Source organism: Megalops cyprinoides, chromosome 22 (assembly GCF_013368585.1).
Source record: "Megalops cyprinoides isolate fMegCyp1 chromosome 22, fMegCyp1.pri, whole genome shotgun sequence".
In the NCBI taxonomy this organism is placed as follows: Eukaryota; Metazoa; Chordata; class Actinopteri; order Elopiformes; family Megalopidae; genus Megalops; species Megalops cyprinoides.
Window position 1 is genome coordinate 12,113,342 of NC_050604.1, and position 14,493 is coordinate 12,127,834.

At 40.3% G+C, this 14,493-nt stretch overlaps 1 protein-coding gene across 1 annotated transcript in view; it reads right to left on the reverse strand.

Annotated features, from left to right (window-relative positions):
- Positions 1-13,318, reverse strand: part of grk4 (G protein-coupled receptor kinase 4) — a 56,303-nt gene extending 42,985 nt beyond the window's left edge. Inside the window, exon 1 of the mRNA XM_036516449.1 lies at positions 13,047-13,318. Coding sequence (XP_036372342.1) covers positions 13,047-13,098 — 52 coding nt within the window. The 5' untranslated portion in view covers positions 13,099-13,318. The remainder of the gene's footprint in view (positions 1-13,046) is intronic.
- Positions 13,319-14,493: the final 1,175 nt, after the last annotated feature.

The following is a 14,493-nucleotide window of genomic DNA, read 5'->3' on the forward strand; positions in this document are numbered from 1 at the left end:
GTTATAGGTGGATGAGAATGAATGATCACCATAACATTTGATAAACATCAAAGGTCTTTCAATGACTGCTTGATGTACTTGTGGTGATGAAAAACACCTCAAACAGAGAACTATGTTTACACTGTGTTCATTAGCCAGGGGGTTGGGGCAAGCCACAAGTCTAATATGTACTATCAATAAGAGGCGTAGCATTACGCTTCTATACATAGACTTTAAACATTCAGACTTTAAGCATGGCATCATAGACTGCCTGTCTTCACATCTCCAGACCCTCACCTGCAGTTTAACTAAACTTTCCTTTGAAAATCAGTGCATAAACCTAGCACTGGGAATCCAGCTTTAAAAATCTGGTGATTTTATGATCTTTACAAAAAAAGCCTTCATAAAAATGCATACAATGGAAAACAAACATCCAGCTTTGGAAGTCCCATCCACATTTTTTGTGTTTGAAGTCAAGATGCTGTGTGGAAAAACAGAATAAGCACCGAATGAGAAAACCTGAATTCTGCAAAGAGGCATTACTGATCGGTCATACGCAGCGACATTCCAGCAGTCACTAAAACCTTTTAAAATTACGGTGCCCGAAACGAGTGCCTTTGTAAACCTGCCAGCGTCAGATGGTCCGGAATAAAAGTGTCACCTGACAGTGTTCAACATTCCACAGTGTCAACATTTTAAGAGGAGTGGTCCCGTGTGTGTGGCTGACTGTCCTCTTACTGGCTGATCAGTGAACCGATTAAGTGTCCTATTTGCTAGCCTTAACCAGTAAACAATCCTCTTCCTTTATGCAACCAGGCAGCTGAAGCTGGTCCCTCCAAACAGGTTTGAGATATGTGAAGTTTCTTTGTTTGATCGGTGATCAGGGTTTCATCCTGCATTTTTTTTTTTTTTGTGCGACATCCTTTAAAAATGGCAGCCATGGGTATTTGCTTATCTGTCTGTTCTCAGCCTGTACGTACCACATGAAAAGATCTATGTGGTCTCAAACTGGCTCATTTACTGTCCCTAATCAACCACAACTGCCTGCCTGAAGGTCATACTAGCCAGCTAAGCTCCTCACTCTCACTGGGTCCATGTTCTACTCCTGTACAATGGCAAATTAACTCTCATCTGAACCTTTTCCATTATAGAGTAACTTTTTACTTTTCTCTGTAATCGTATTTGCCTTCCCATGTTTCACAAAGTTTTAGGCATCTCTGTTGCATAGAAAACTTGCCTCCCAGATCAAACATGGACAGACTGGTGCCAAAAGATGAGAAAACACATCCAACATGTAAGAAATGATACAAATGTATGACTTATTTATGCAATTCTTCATCAGAAGGCTTACTACATGTTTCTCTTAACCACAACGTTGTGTCATAGAGGTCATGATAGGCAACACAATAATGGCAGTTATAAACATACAGAATATATCTATCGCATCCCTTGGACTATTGCAAAGATCTCTTTGTGCATCTTCCAGTAATGACAATTCATGGAAGACGACATATTTTGCAAATTGACCCATATTTTCACAAGGTCTTCGGAGAGCCAGTTCGTCAACACAAGGGCCAGTTGGCAGTGTTTTTTTCTGCACATTAAAACATTGCGTCTTATTTCTGCTTTATTTCAGCACCACCCTCTTGGCACCGACAGGCCTACAATTTTTTTTGGCCTTTATTTGAACTGTGACTGGTTTCTGAAATAAAATCCCACCATATAAACGCCAGCGCTGGGCCCCTGCTGTCACCCTGTTACACCCACACACACACACACACACACACACACACACACAACCCAGCAGGGTTGGTTTAAGTCTAATGAAAACCAGGAATGCACCCCGCTCACACACACTTTTTTGTAGATAGATGCGCTGCTCAGTTCACTGAAATGATAATCTAACCGAATATGACTTTGTCAGCTATGAAATGGATCGATGACTTCAGGAATCCTGACTGCTGGGTTTAAACCCTCCCCAACTCTGCACTGAGCAGCATGCCTTTCATTAACACTCCATGCTGACGACACTTGAAGCCGGATGGAACTGGTTGTACTGAAACCAGCCGAAACAAGTGGTGACAAAATGACTTTAGAGAAAAAAGCTTGTATCTTTTTGCATTATAACTATTATGGAAAAAAGTGGAGATGTTTGTTTTTTCATGAAGAAAGTTTTTTGTTCTTTTTTTGTTCTGGAACATTACATATTTATACAGTTAAGGACATTATGATCCAATGATCATAAATGATCAATATAAGGAACACGAGCATGTATAGATTTCACTTCTCATCCAGACATATTTACTACTACTACTATTTACTACATACTTCAGTTAGGCATGGTGTACACTTTGTAGACATAGGGCCTAGTTCTCTTATTTTGCCTCGCCACAGACATTACAAAAGTGGAACAGTGCCAAGATATGTCCGCCACATGCTCTCTCCCGTTCACACTGCCCACCTAACTTTGTGCCTTTCAGGTTTTACAAAATTCAAAACAACACCAAAACTTTTTCCCCTTTATGCAGCCTTATTTTCTTTGGAATGGCCGGTTGGGTATGTTATGCTTGTCTCACTGCAATGACCACTGCGATCATGCAGGAGTTCTGGGGCGTAGCGAATGCAATCCTTCGATGCGCTCCGAGATCAGCGACTTCTTCCACCACCCCACCCAACAATCCCCAGCAGAACAAAGCCAATTTATTGGCTTTGTTGCTGTGGGCTCCTGGTCATCATTGGAGCTTTTTTAACAGTAACTTGCAGCTACTAAACTCCAAAGACATCAGTTGGAGCAAGCTATTACCTGGTATTCAGGCAAGGTCAGATAGCTAATGCGTCACTTACTTTTATTTTTCCTATTTAATGCAAAAAAAATGACTGAAATCATGTTGCAAAAATCTTTACTCAAGTATTGTATTATTTTAACTACATACATTACATTACATTACATGTATTTAGCAGACGCTCTTATCCAGAGCTTCCATCACAATAGAACATAAGCCATTCAACCATTCAAGTTAAACAAGCAACAGTGCCAGACAAGCCTGACAACACTCCTGGACCAGTGAGAGTGAGAATAGCATTATTCAAGCCCTACCATAAGTAATAAATGCAATACCTTAACATCTATTTATGGTTTTGCATTTTGTTTAATTTCATCAGTCATGTATGCTAAGAAACATGTTCATAAACTAAACAGCTGATGTTATAGACTGATGTAGTTATAGAGCGTATCTGCAAACTGTTGAACACTTCAGGATCAGAACAACATTAAATGAATGAAAGACCAGAAAAGACGACTGCTTGGTTCAAAAGTCATTCTGTTTTCTCCACTGATAAAAAGGAACACAGCACTGATGTACATGACGGCTGAACAACAGCCACACTTGGTTCAGAGACCATTCTCAGTCAGTTTAGCCTTAGCAGCTCTGGGATTGACTGTACTGTAGCAGGAGCAGATCCACATCAAAACTGCATAACCACGGCAAGCAGAAGAGGGAACAGCCTTTATTATGTATAATAATGAATATATATAATAATGAATAAGTGCCAACATTTCTGCTTTCTAACACAGCTGTACAGTGTATATCATGAGCACTCCTCACAGCATATCAATAATAAGGTAAACCCTTCATCTGGCAAACAATGAATTCAGTGTTTGATCATTTGTTGTGTGTGTCTGTGCAAAAACACTTTTATGACTAGGGTGGAGAGTTGGGTTCAATACTTTCATTTTTATCTACATACAATGAAAAGGACTTCAAGGATTCATGATGGGGGAAAGGGGGAGGTTACCAATCATGATGACCGCGAGTGGGAACTTTACCAGAAATGCTTGAGTCTAAGATAATTAATTCACATTCATCAAGTGGTCAAAGCCACTGATACTTTTCCCCAAATCCATTTAAAAAATCCACCTCACCTATTCAAAAACACTGGCAGCATCTAGTCCAAATCCACTTCAGTCTTCTGCTAATTGAGCCATAAGTTTACACTGAAGCCACACTCTCTGGGTTTTCCAGATTGAAACAGGCAGAAGTGTTAACACTTGTTGAATGTCATAAAAAAACTTGAATCTTGTCTTGCAAAAAGGTTTTCCATCTAGAGATCATTCTTGAAGTGATACTAGGCCATTACCTATTTTACAGTAAACTTGCACTGGTCAAACACAGTGGCAATTGCAGTATATGATGGGATAGAATACCATGATTTCTCCAACACCCATGTCCAAATGCCATGACACAATGACCACAGTTTTTGTAAAAAAAAAAAAAAAAAAAAAAGTCTAATCTCTCAAATGCTTCTGAAAGCATTTCACAAATAATCAATCAATCAATATTTGTTTGTTATAGCACATTTTTACAATCTAGATTGTCACAACACCCATATGGCACTGCACATTTTACAGAGGGAATCAACAAACATGAAAAGCCATGAAAGGTGGGACAAAACTGGAGGATTATTCTTAAACCCTGGGAAAAGGCAGTCGAGAGACTCCTGTAAAATAATAAGGAATGCAGAACCTTAAGTGCCTTTAAAAAGCAGCGCATGTGAAGGGACTGAGAAACACACGTGTGAGGGGCAGTACCACCTCCTCTTCAGTCACCAGAGGAAGTCTGCCTTTTCATCCCGCTGGCTTCTCCAGTTCCAGGAAAAGGGTTATACCCACCCGATGAGTAAATCATACCCCTTCAGTAAGGTACCAGAGGAGCCCCATATGGGTGTACACTGGCAGCAGGGCCATAAGGTACTTCACAGTGCAAATTCATCCAGAAAGGTGACTATGGTGAGCCACACTTCATACTGATCCCCCTCAGTGCCTCATAAACCGCAGCTTCTTGCTCTGCAGCAAACAAGTTCACTTCTGCCTAAACCAGACCATAGATCAATACAGAGTCACCTGATTGGATTGTTCCACAGAACAAACTCAGGTGATCAGGCTGAGTGAGTGTACACCAAAGTAGACATCAATAACATGGTCACCACAGAAAGCACTTCCCTTACCACCTGGCAACTGTACACCTCCACTAAGCACAAGCATGGAATTACTTATCAATATTGCTCTATCTTGGTTACAAGGAACACTACCCTCACCTTGAAAAATGATGGGAAGCAGAAAAAAACAATCACATGTCCTGATTGTAAGTCATGCTTCTCAAGGGACAAGAGTGTCATTTGGGAGACAAACCCATCACACCCAAAATGGCACCACAGAGGGCTATGAATGTGACTACCTTTGGGAGAATAACCAGGTCAAACCAAACATTAAAGAAGCAAAATGCACAACAGAGGAAACTCAGTGATTCTGCTTGATCAGGCCCTCTCCAGGACCACTATATTCCAGCTGACACTGGCATGCCTGTCTCATTATAAAACAGCATATTCCACAATAAACATGTGGTTAAGTTAGAAGCTCTTTCCTATAGCCCTTTCCATTTCCTTGAACATTATCAAAATTTCATCTCAAATATACAATGGATACATGCCATGGTAGCATGTGTCCTGGGATTAATGCAGACATATTTTCTCCACAAGTTATCCTTGGAGCCAACTATAACAGGAGGGTCTGGACAACATCACCCTGCCAAGTTCAGTTAGTATACAGGCCTTAAGTCTCACAGAGTGAAGACTCACTTGTTCAGAATGAATCTTGGCTCTCCTACCTAATCTTATCTAATCATAATAATCCAATAAATAACTAATGATAATTATCATTACTGCAATCATTCTATACCACTAATAATTATATGATAGTCATACTGAAAAGTCTGAGCCATTAACTGACAGAACATAAGGTGGACTGATGTGCTGACCTGAAGGTAGCAGGTTCTCTATTATTTAATGACTTGTACGCTACAAGTGGGAGGTAATCCCGTAATCAAGAGAGACAAGAATTTTCAGACGAAAACAAAACTGACTGTAACTGAGACAGGCACCATTCTAAATTCCCCCGGCTTCTTGTGACCCGCACCATTCATATCTCTTTCTCAGCCCTAACCCGGCACACAAATCAGAGCTGTCCCTCTGTATTTGACAGGAGGTGTGGGAGCACCTGGACTGTAGAGAGAGCAGGAAGTGGAATGCAGAGAGGAAGAGGAAGAGGGGGCCTCCATTCTCAGACCATCAAAGGAGGCTCCCAACACGCCCTCATCAAGGCATAAGTGCCGTTTCAGTTCATTAAACAATGAGGACCTGCATCCTCTAAGACTCAAATGCAGCTGGGAAACGATTTTACTTCCACCCAGGCAATTATGCCAAGAGGGCTTTTTGAAGGGTACATCCTATTTCCCATCCAGAAATCTGTGACACCCTCACACACCATAAACAATTCATGAAAAAGCACTTTGGACTCTGCACAGATTTTTTTTTCCTCAGAATTCATATAATATCAGAGGTCATATGATAAAAAGCCTTCCCTTCCTGTACTGTCTGATTAACATCTGAGAGCCATATCAGGCGCATAAATTTAACTCAGAACTGTCAACATGTTCGGTACATAAAACACACCACAGGATATCTGTGGTTTCCCGTTTCCATACGTTTGCCATTATATATCATACTTCTTTATATAACAGGAAAGATCAGACAAACAGATGCATGGCTCTTCTTTAATGTCATAGCAGAACCATCAACATTTTAAACATGTGTCATTATGGCAACTTCAAAGCAGGCCTTCTCATCTCTGAAACAACGCAAAGGATCACCAGTGCATGTGCAGGTCAAGGTCAACGTGTGCTGTGTTTGTGCCCATGAGATTGAAATGAGAAGATATAGAGAGAAGAGGGGCTTTGACTTGACCTTCTCCAACCACATCTTAGGTTCATTCTAAAGCCTGAAATTCCATTCTGCTTTAATGGCTTCCTGGACCTCTCTTAACAAGTCCATCTCACTAAGCAGCATGCACCTTGAAACCCACATAGGATACAAGGATTTTCAAAAGGCATAGGCTAGGAATCACAAAGCACACCAAAAAGCCAACAATGGGAGTTAATTTTATGCAATAAGTAATTATTAATCCTAGCCAGAATGAACAATATTTGGTCTAGTGTCATATGGGAATACAGAGATTTAGAACACAGAATCGTACCTGAAAGAGGACACAGCATTAGGTCTTTTGGAGAAGATTTGCTGTGAGCTCTTCGGTGGTGTGCTGGTTTAACTGTATCTTACAACACTGGTGTATACCTGGGCATTGATTATTACATCAGGATTTAACAATGAAAATTACACTGGATTAGCATTACACATAATTAGCAGAGTATCTGGGGCTGGGCTCCAGAACTTGAGTTAATGTCTACCATACAAAGGCTCCTGCATAATGGAAATGACAAGTTCACTTCCTGCAGTGAAAGTACATTTCTTCAAGCATGCCATTCACATCTTTGATGTAGAAATGCATAATGCTCCATATGATCAGCCTCAGCAAGCAATGATTCAATAAGCTGGCACGTGACCAAAACAGGCTTCCCCTCAATTGCATTCATTGTACAACACTATGAGATGAGGTCAGAGTTGGGATGAATTCAGAATAAAAGGGGATGTTTTTCCAGGACTCAGCCATCAGTTCATGGACTGAAACTGACCTGCTTGTACAAGGGTACATTGGAGCTGGAACTGACCGCAGAAGATCAGTATGTTTTCGGACGATAAATGGGGCTGAAAGGAATGTATCGGAAGGAATTCACCCTATAGAGCCCAGTGTTATACCCTTGCGCAACTTTCTACATGTTGCTGTAACCATCCGAGTACTTGCTGTACCAGTTCTTTGTTTTCAAATTCCTAATAACTTATTTCTCTCTGCATAAGTATGTCTGGCAGTGGAGCACCCATTCTTGTTTAAACTGTTGAACAAAGGAGTACTGGAGACAGGACTCTCAGTCTAAAAATACAAAGGGAGAACGTTCCATGTAAACAGCTGTGAGTCCACTACATTAGCTTTACCAATTATCCTTGTGTGTTTTCATTCAGGGGTAGAGTCACTACCACGGGCATAATTCTCTTTCTGCTTATAAAACTATCCATTTATATACACATTACAATAAATGCCTATTATTTCATTATTAGTCTAACTAGAATATACAGTTTACAATGTACCACAGATTAACTGTCTTCTGACAAATGTCCTCTAATATTAGAGAAGATAAGCAGATGTACTGTTTGTTTGACATTGTTTTAATATCACTGGTTGCACAAATGGAGCACCACCAGTTTTTTTTTCATTTTCCATTCCATTTTTTTCCTGTCTTTTAACTTTCACTGGTTTTGGTTTCAGTGTGAAATATAAATCAAACAAAACCTGTAGAGGCAATCAGTTGTTTTTTATGTTGTACTAAAAGGTCTATTTGGTTTTGAAGGATTCCAACAGCAAGCCATGTGTTTGGCTGCTCTTCATACTGCCATATTGGGAAGTCACAAAATTATCTATGATATTTATTTGTTAAATAAGCAAACTAATAGGCCAAGCATTGTGCAACACCAATAGGATGTACGCATTATCTATCAAGCACCAACTGCCGGTTGATAGTATGATATTAAAACCTGGCCACATCATGCATGGATGTTGTGGAAAAGTAATGTGTTTTATGGATGCTGAAACACCCCGGTGCTATGCAGTACTGCACTTCACTTCCTCTCACTGACACATGGTGAATGCAAACCAAGTCATTTCACAGATGCTCATTTTAATTTGCGTATTTAGTTAGTACGCACTTAGGCCATTTTATTTTTTGGAATGACGAAAAGGCATGTCAGTTATCGGGGAAATAAGAACCAATGCCAAAAGTGCCAGGTGCAAGTGTGTTTGCTGTTAGGTCAGTTTCTTGACCTTGTGATTTCATAAAATACAGATCAAGGTGGGATGAAATACAAAGGCACGAGGGTGATTTAGCACTACAATGACAGTAGTTCATTCTTTGGGTCATTTTTCAGCAAAGGAAGCGCTGATGGGAGATATTCAGTGGCATATATGCTGCGCATCTGCCATGGGGGATAAGCTACAGTCCACAGCGATTTCCCTAAAATCAACAGCTTTCAATACTTTGCACACACACTGGGAAACTGCATTTCCCACGAGATCTTGCTCAGCATCATGCAACTTCCTAGAATTATGCACCAGTTACAACCCATGCGGGTCCAGTCCCCTATACAAATAGTGCTCATTAAAACTTTGCACGCATGCTTATTGAGGACTGTGTGCAAAGTTTTAATGAGGGTGACTTAATGTACTGTATTTATACAGGACTCTGGGAAATAACAAGCAGGGGAATTGGTTGGGCTACTGTCCCTGGGCCACTGTCTTAATGCGTGATTGATACAGCCAACTAACTACTACCTGTCATTGACTTCTGGAGAACATACAATCAATCTACAATGAATCAGCCTCTGATCAGATGTAAATATCAAATGTCAACTATAAATACTTTAAGGTTCCGTTTTCAGGAACACCCCTGATCAAAATGATTAACTTGACTTACTTCAGTAATTATCAGACTATATAAATGACCATGGAAAAAGTGATGTAAAGACACATGCAAAGCAAACACACAACACAGTGCCATTCCGTGCGAAAGGTCAAGCGAAGGACAGCGGCCAGAGCACAATGCAGACTTTCAGAGGATACAGATTAGACGTGTTTTGCATGCCAGCGTGCTTTATTCATGCCAGGGCATCCAGGCATGCCTGGTGTCATCTATTCAATGATACCGGAGTTGTGCCATTCCGGCACCCATATGTCACTGGCTTTAAGACAGACCATAAATAAACAGACAGGGGCACAATCTAGGAGTCCACGGGTCGCCACCTTCTTTTGGACATTAAAAGGATTCGTGATCAGACATTCCTCTGGGGTTCGGAGAGCACACCGGAGGGCTCTCTCTGTTGGATTTGTTTATCTGAGGAAGGTATTCACAATAACAGTTTACATTAGAGGAACCAAATGCACCTCCTCTCATCATGAGTCATGTGATTCCAATTGAGCAACTCTTCTCTTTGAGCTTGCTTGACAGTCTAGCTCACAAAAAAAAAAACTATACCGGGAAAGGTGACACATAATGTAGAATGAAATGGTACATAGAGGGTATTCACCACATACCCTCTATGTACTTTAATACCGATCCTTGATTATTTGGAAATTTGTGATTTGAGAAGGGTGTTGCCTTAATTGATAAGGGGGCTTTAAATGATAACTAACAGCGGAGTGATTTTCGTGTTGGTGCAAACAACAAATCTCTCACATTTTCATGCATTACAACAGTTTGCAGCCCACTCCCTCTCGACCCGAGATGAGCAGAGCAGCGACTGCTCCCGGAGCATTCTGGGAAAGTGCTGTTCAGACACAGGGGGTTTAAGAGGCACCCGGGCAGAGTGCGAAAGCGTGCCCCGCCCAGGACTCATCTCAAAGTGGTAAACATCTCAACTGTAGAGAAACCACTTCCCCTCCAACCGCCGCTTTCAATTCTCATCACCACCTCCTGAAAGCAACACGCCCTGCCTGCATCCTTTCCTGTGTAGTGGCATCAGAGGTGCACACACACACACACGTGCAACTCAAGCTGCACCGAGACTACAAGGAACATAGAGTAGAGAGTTGAATATGCTGACTTCACAATCAAAGTCGTGTCACTTTATGACCAAAACTCAATGAACTTCAAAGGTAATTTGTCTTGTAATACCTTTATATTACATTTCTGTTTAAGTGGTTCATTACATAAAGGACACAATGTGTGCAATATCTGCAAATTATATTTGTTTGATGAGTTTTTCAAATGTCTTTCACAAAGGTATACATTAAACATAACTGATGTTAAACCAATATCAGTGCCTTAACTTTCATGTACAGTAGAGTACATCTACATCATGTTGAATGTTTGCCAATGCCTACACCAAGACTGAGGAACTGAATCCAGACCAGTGAAGGAAGTGTGTTTCCCATTATTCCCTTTTACAAGACAAGCGTGGGTCTGTAGTATGAACTCAGAGTTTTTATACAGCTTTCAGGGGTTCCTCTATTTGACTAACAACAATGTTATCAGTGGAGTCCTATTATCAATGTCATCAATAGTGGATTATCCTTTTATTTTATTAAGTAACATTTGTAGTAATAACTTCTGCAATCATATCTATGTGCTGTATTTTTCCAGCATTATGTAACAATATTTTAAGAGCCACAATAAATATTAAATCTAGGCTACCTTCACCAGGGGTCACTGAATACTGCAGTCCTGGCTTTATCACTGGTAACTACAGAACTCTGGCAGGGATAACACTGTAGGTGCAAATACCTGACACTCTCTAGGTGCACTACATGAAGAACCTTAAAAATCACTTCTGAATTTCTTGAAAGAAGAAGTGCTTACTTCTTCCCTAACTCAAGCCAGGAAAAAAGACACTAGGCTTTTTCAGCAATCGTGTTTCTACAGAAACAATTATGATGATGTTTGTTTTCCAGTTAAATCATGTGTCGAACACTTCAAGCATTCAAGCATCAAGCATTCATTTACTTGTTTTACAACAGAGTTCAAGAAAGATGCATTGCCAGGGAATTAGGAAAAAAGCAACAAAGATTTTTGATTCACAAATATTTTACATCAGTAGTGATATTTTTCAATAATGAGCAAAAAACACACAAACAAGAAATGCATATTGATAGTAGAAAACGTGGTTTGCTTTGAAAGTGTCTTAAGTGATACGAACTTGAAAAGTGGTTGTTTTAATTTTATTTTTCTGCAGTACAAAATTGCGGGACAAGACAACATAACAAGACCGTTCTCCAAATGCTTCCTCATAGCTTTGAGTGACAAATCTCGAAATAAGATAAATTTACAACCTTTCCCATAACACTGCGAGTGAAAATCATCACGCAATGTACCACAGTGAGAAGTGAAAACCGTACGAACATTACCAAGACATGTTGGCAAACATATTCAACTAATTTCACCAACTGATCACACTCGCGCACGTCATTAATGCATAGTACTGTTCAGGAGATAATGTTTTACTGTCCAGCAAAGGAAGCATGACCATCTTCGACACTCGTGTGTGACTACAACATACTCTGGCCAGTTACGGCATAATTAATTACTGAACGGAATCCAATTCAAAGTGTGCTTTTGATCGACGCAGAACTCAACAGAGCGCCCCCAGCCGTACGTTACACCCGCTTGCAGGCAACGATGCATCTGAATTGTGCATCTTAAACCTTAACAAAGTGTAAGCCTAACGCCTGTTTTTTCCTTACCGCCCGTCTCCGAAAGGACATACATTCATGTCAGGTGATATTTCTTTAGAATGTCGGCGAACCAGAAGCCTGGGGCTGCAGTTGTACCTCTTTCCCCAGGTAAAGACCAAGAAGCTGAGGTATAACATATGAAAATTTGCCTCGCTCAGTCTTTACGAGGCCTGAATGTAAACCTTTGAATGCCCCCTCCAAAAAACATAGGTCAGGTCAGCTTCTCCATGTATGGCATTACAGTGGAATTCATATTTCTGCGTCAAATGTGCACAGTGGTTTAAGAAAAAAAAACCCATAACATAGATGTTGCTAGCAAGCCAGCTACTGTATCACGTATGGGTAGCTTTACACACCACACACAAAACAATGCCGTACGATTATTATTTTTTTTTTACATAACATTGGATTATGTTGCTTGCTAGCAAGACAGCTAACTATATGCACAACTGCATACGGCTACACAGCTAAATAAATATACCTGTTGTTAGCTTTCGTTGCTAGAAATTTACATTACCATAAGCGTGTACAAGAAATTCGTACATAAATTCCAAATCTGAATTAGATACCCTTAAACGCAAATCGTGTGATACAGAAAAGCAATCGCATTGTTGTATTGATGTATTAAAGGAATCTTGTGTATATTTCCTCGCTAGCTAGCTAACGGGAACAAATATACACCGAACTGCAATTCGTTTCTTGGGGACGTCGGTATCTGTTTAAGAGGCAAGCACTGACGAAAAGCACTGCGTAGAATGTACAATCCAAGAATGGCAGAATTGAGCCTTTGTTGTGGTTTGGATGTCTCAATCCCCCCCGTATTTTGCATGTTGTTGCTTACCTTCTCTTGCTTTTAGCAGCACAGTGTTGGCCACGATATTTTCAATCTCCATTGTCAGTATCCGGATCCCATGCAAGCTTGATACATTTCATTCAACGGGAAAGATGAAGATGGTTGTGCCGATGATGATGATGACGATCAGCGTAAATTGTGATCTGGCACATACCAGGTTAATTGTACTTCTCCATTGCTTGATGTTAAAAACCCCCCCACACCTTTTAGCAGTGCTTGAGCATTAACTCTCCTTGTTAGCATTCAATGCCTTGCCTTCCTTCCTGCTTGGATCACTCCCTCTCTCGTACACAGGCAACCCGAGAGTAGGAGGGATCACTTTACAACCACAGTGTAACCTTACAGTCCTATACACACTTAACAGCCCCGCGTATTTACACAATCAACACTAGCTACGGCGCACAGCATATATGACTTCAAATACACAGTCGGATGGAATCGTGTGCATTAAAATGCAGCCTTAAGGGAGTTACATTACATAGTCGTATCTTTGAGAATGTATGGCCTCAGCTATATGAAAATTGTATAGGCTACACTTCATTTTCCTTCGAATGCAACGGCATTACCACTAAGTGTACAGGGGATCATTCGGAAAATACGTCCTTGACATCTCGGTTTTCGATAAACGGGAAGAATATTTTACACTTCCTGCCCCGTGCTTGGTTCGTATGCAAAACATACCTTAGGTGTTCATCTCGTTGCATCTCAAACCGTTATTCTAGTTGTGCTACGTTCTCCCCACCACCACAACAATTAGGAAGCTAACAAGTGATCTCACCTTGTGACTCGGATTGTAACTGCTTTTAAGGAATGGCCCGCTTGTACTCAATCATTTGGCAACTATTTTTGCAATTTTTCGTGCATGTTCATCAACATGAATATTTGTGAAATACAGCAAGTGCCTAGCTTTCAATTAGTGCCCGCGCATACTACGTTCTGTAGTCTTAAGTCAGCATCATTGAATTTCATGAGAAACACGAATTCGTTTCATTGACGTCACGATCATAAACTTCAATAGGTCTGTCATGTCTACATAAATGCGCAATGACATTCACAATGACATGACATGCTGACCTAGCAAATATTACATACGGGTCGAAATACTGGGTGGTAACGTGCAGATAATTTGGTATTGTCTAAATTCAAAAAAAAAAAAAAAAAAAACCTGGGGAAAAGGAGAAATAATTATCTTTGTACATGTATGTTAATTAGGCATATTAGTTAGAAAGTGGTTTTATAATTCAATCCATGTGGTATCAACACTGAATTTGCCTTTTTTCATTTATGGATGAAATTATCTGAAAGTAATACTGCACCCATTTTTCTAAAATACTTGGACTCAATATCAATAAATCAATTCATTGCTTGAGTTTGTGTATATAAATGTTTGCTTGCTGAAAAATGTTGAAATGCTGTGTCTTTTTTTGTCATTATT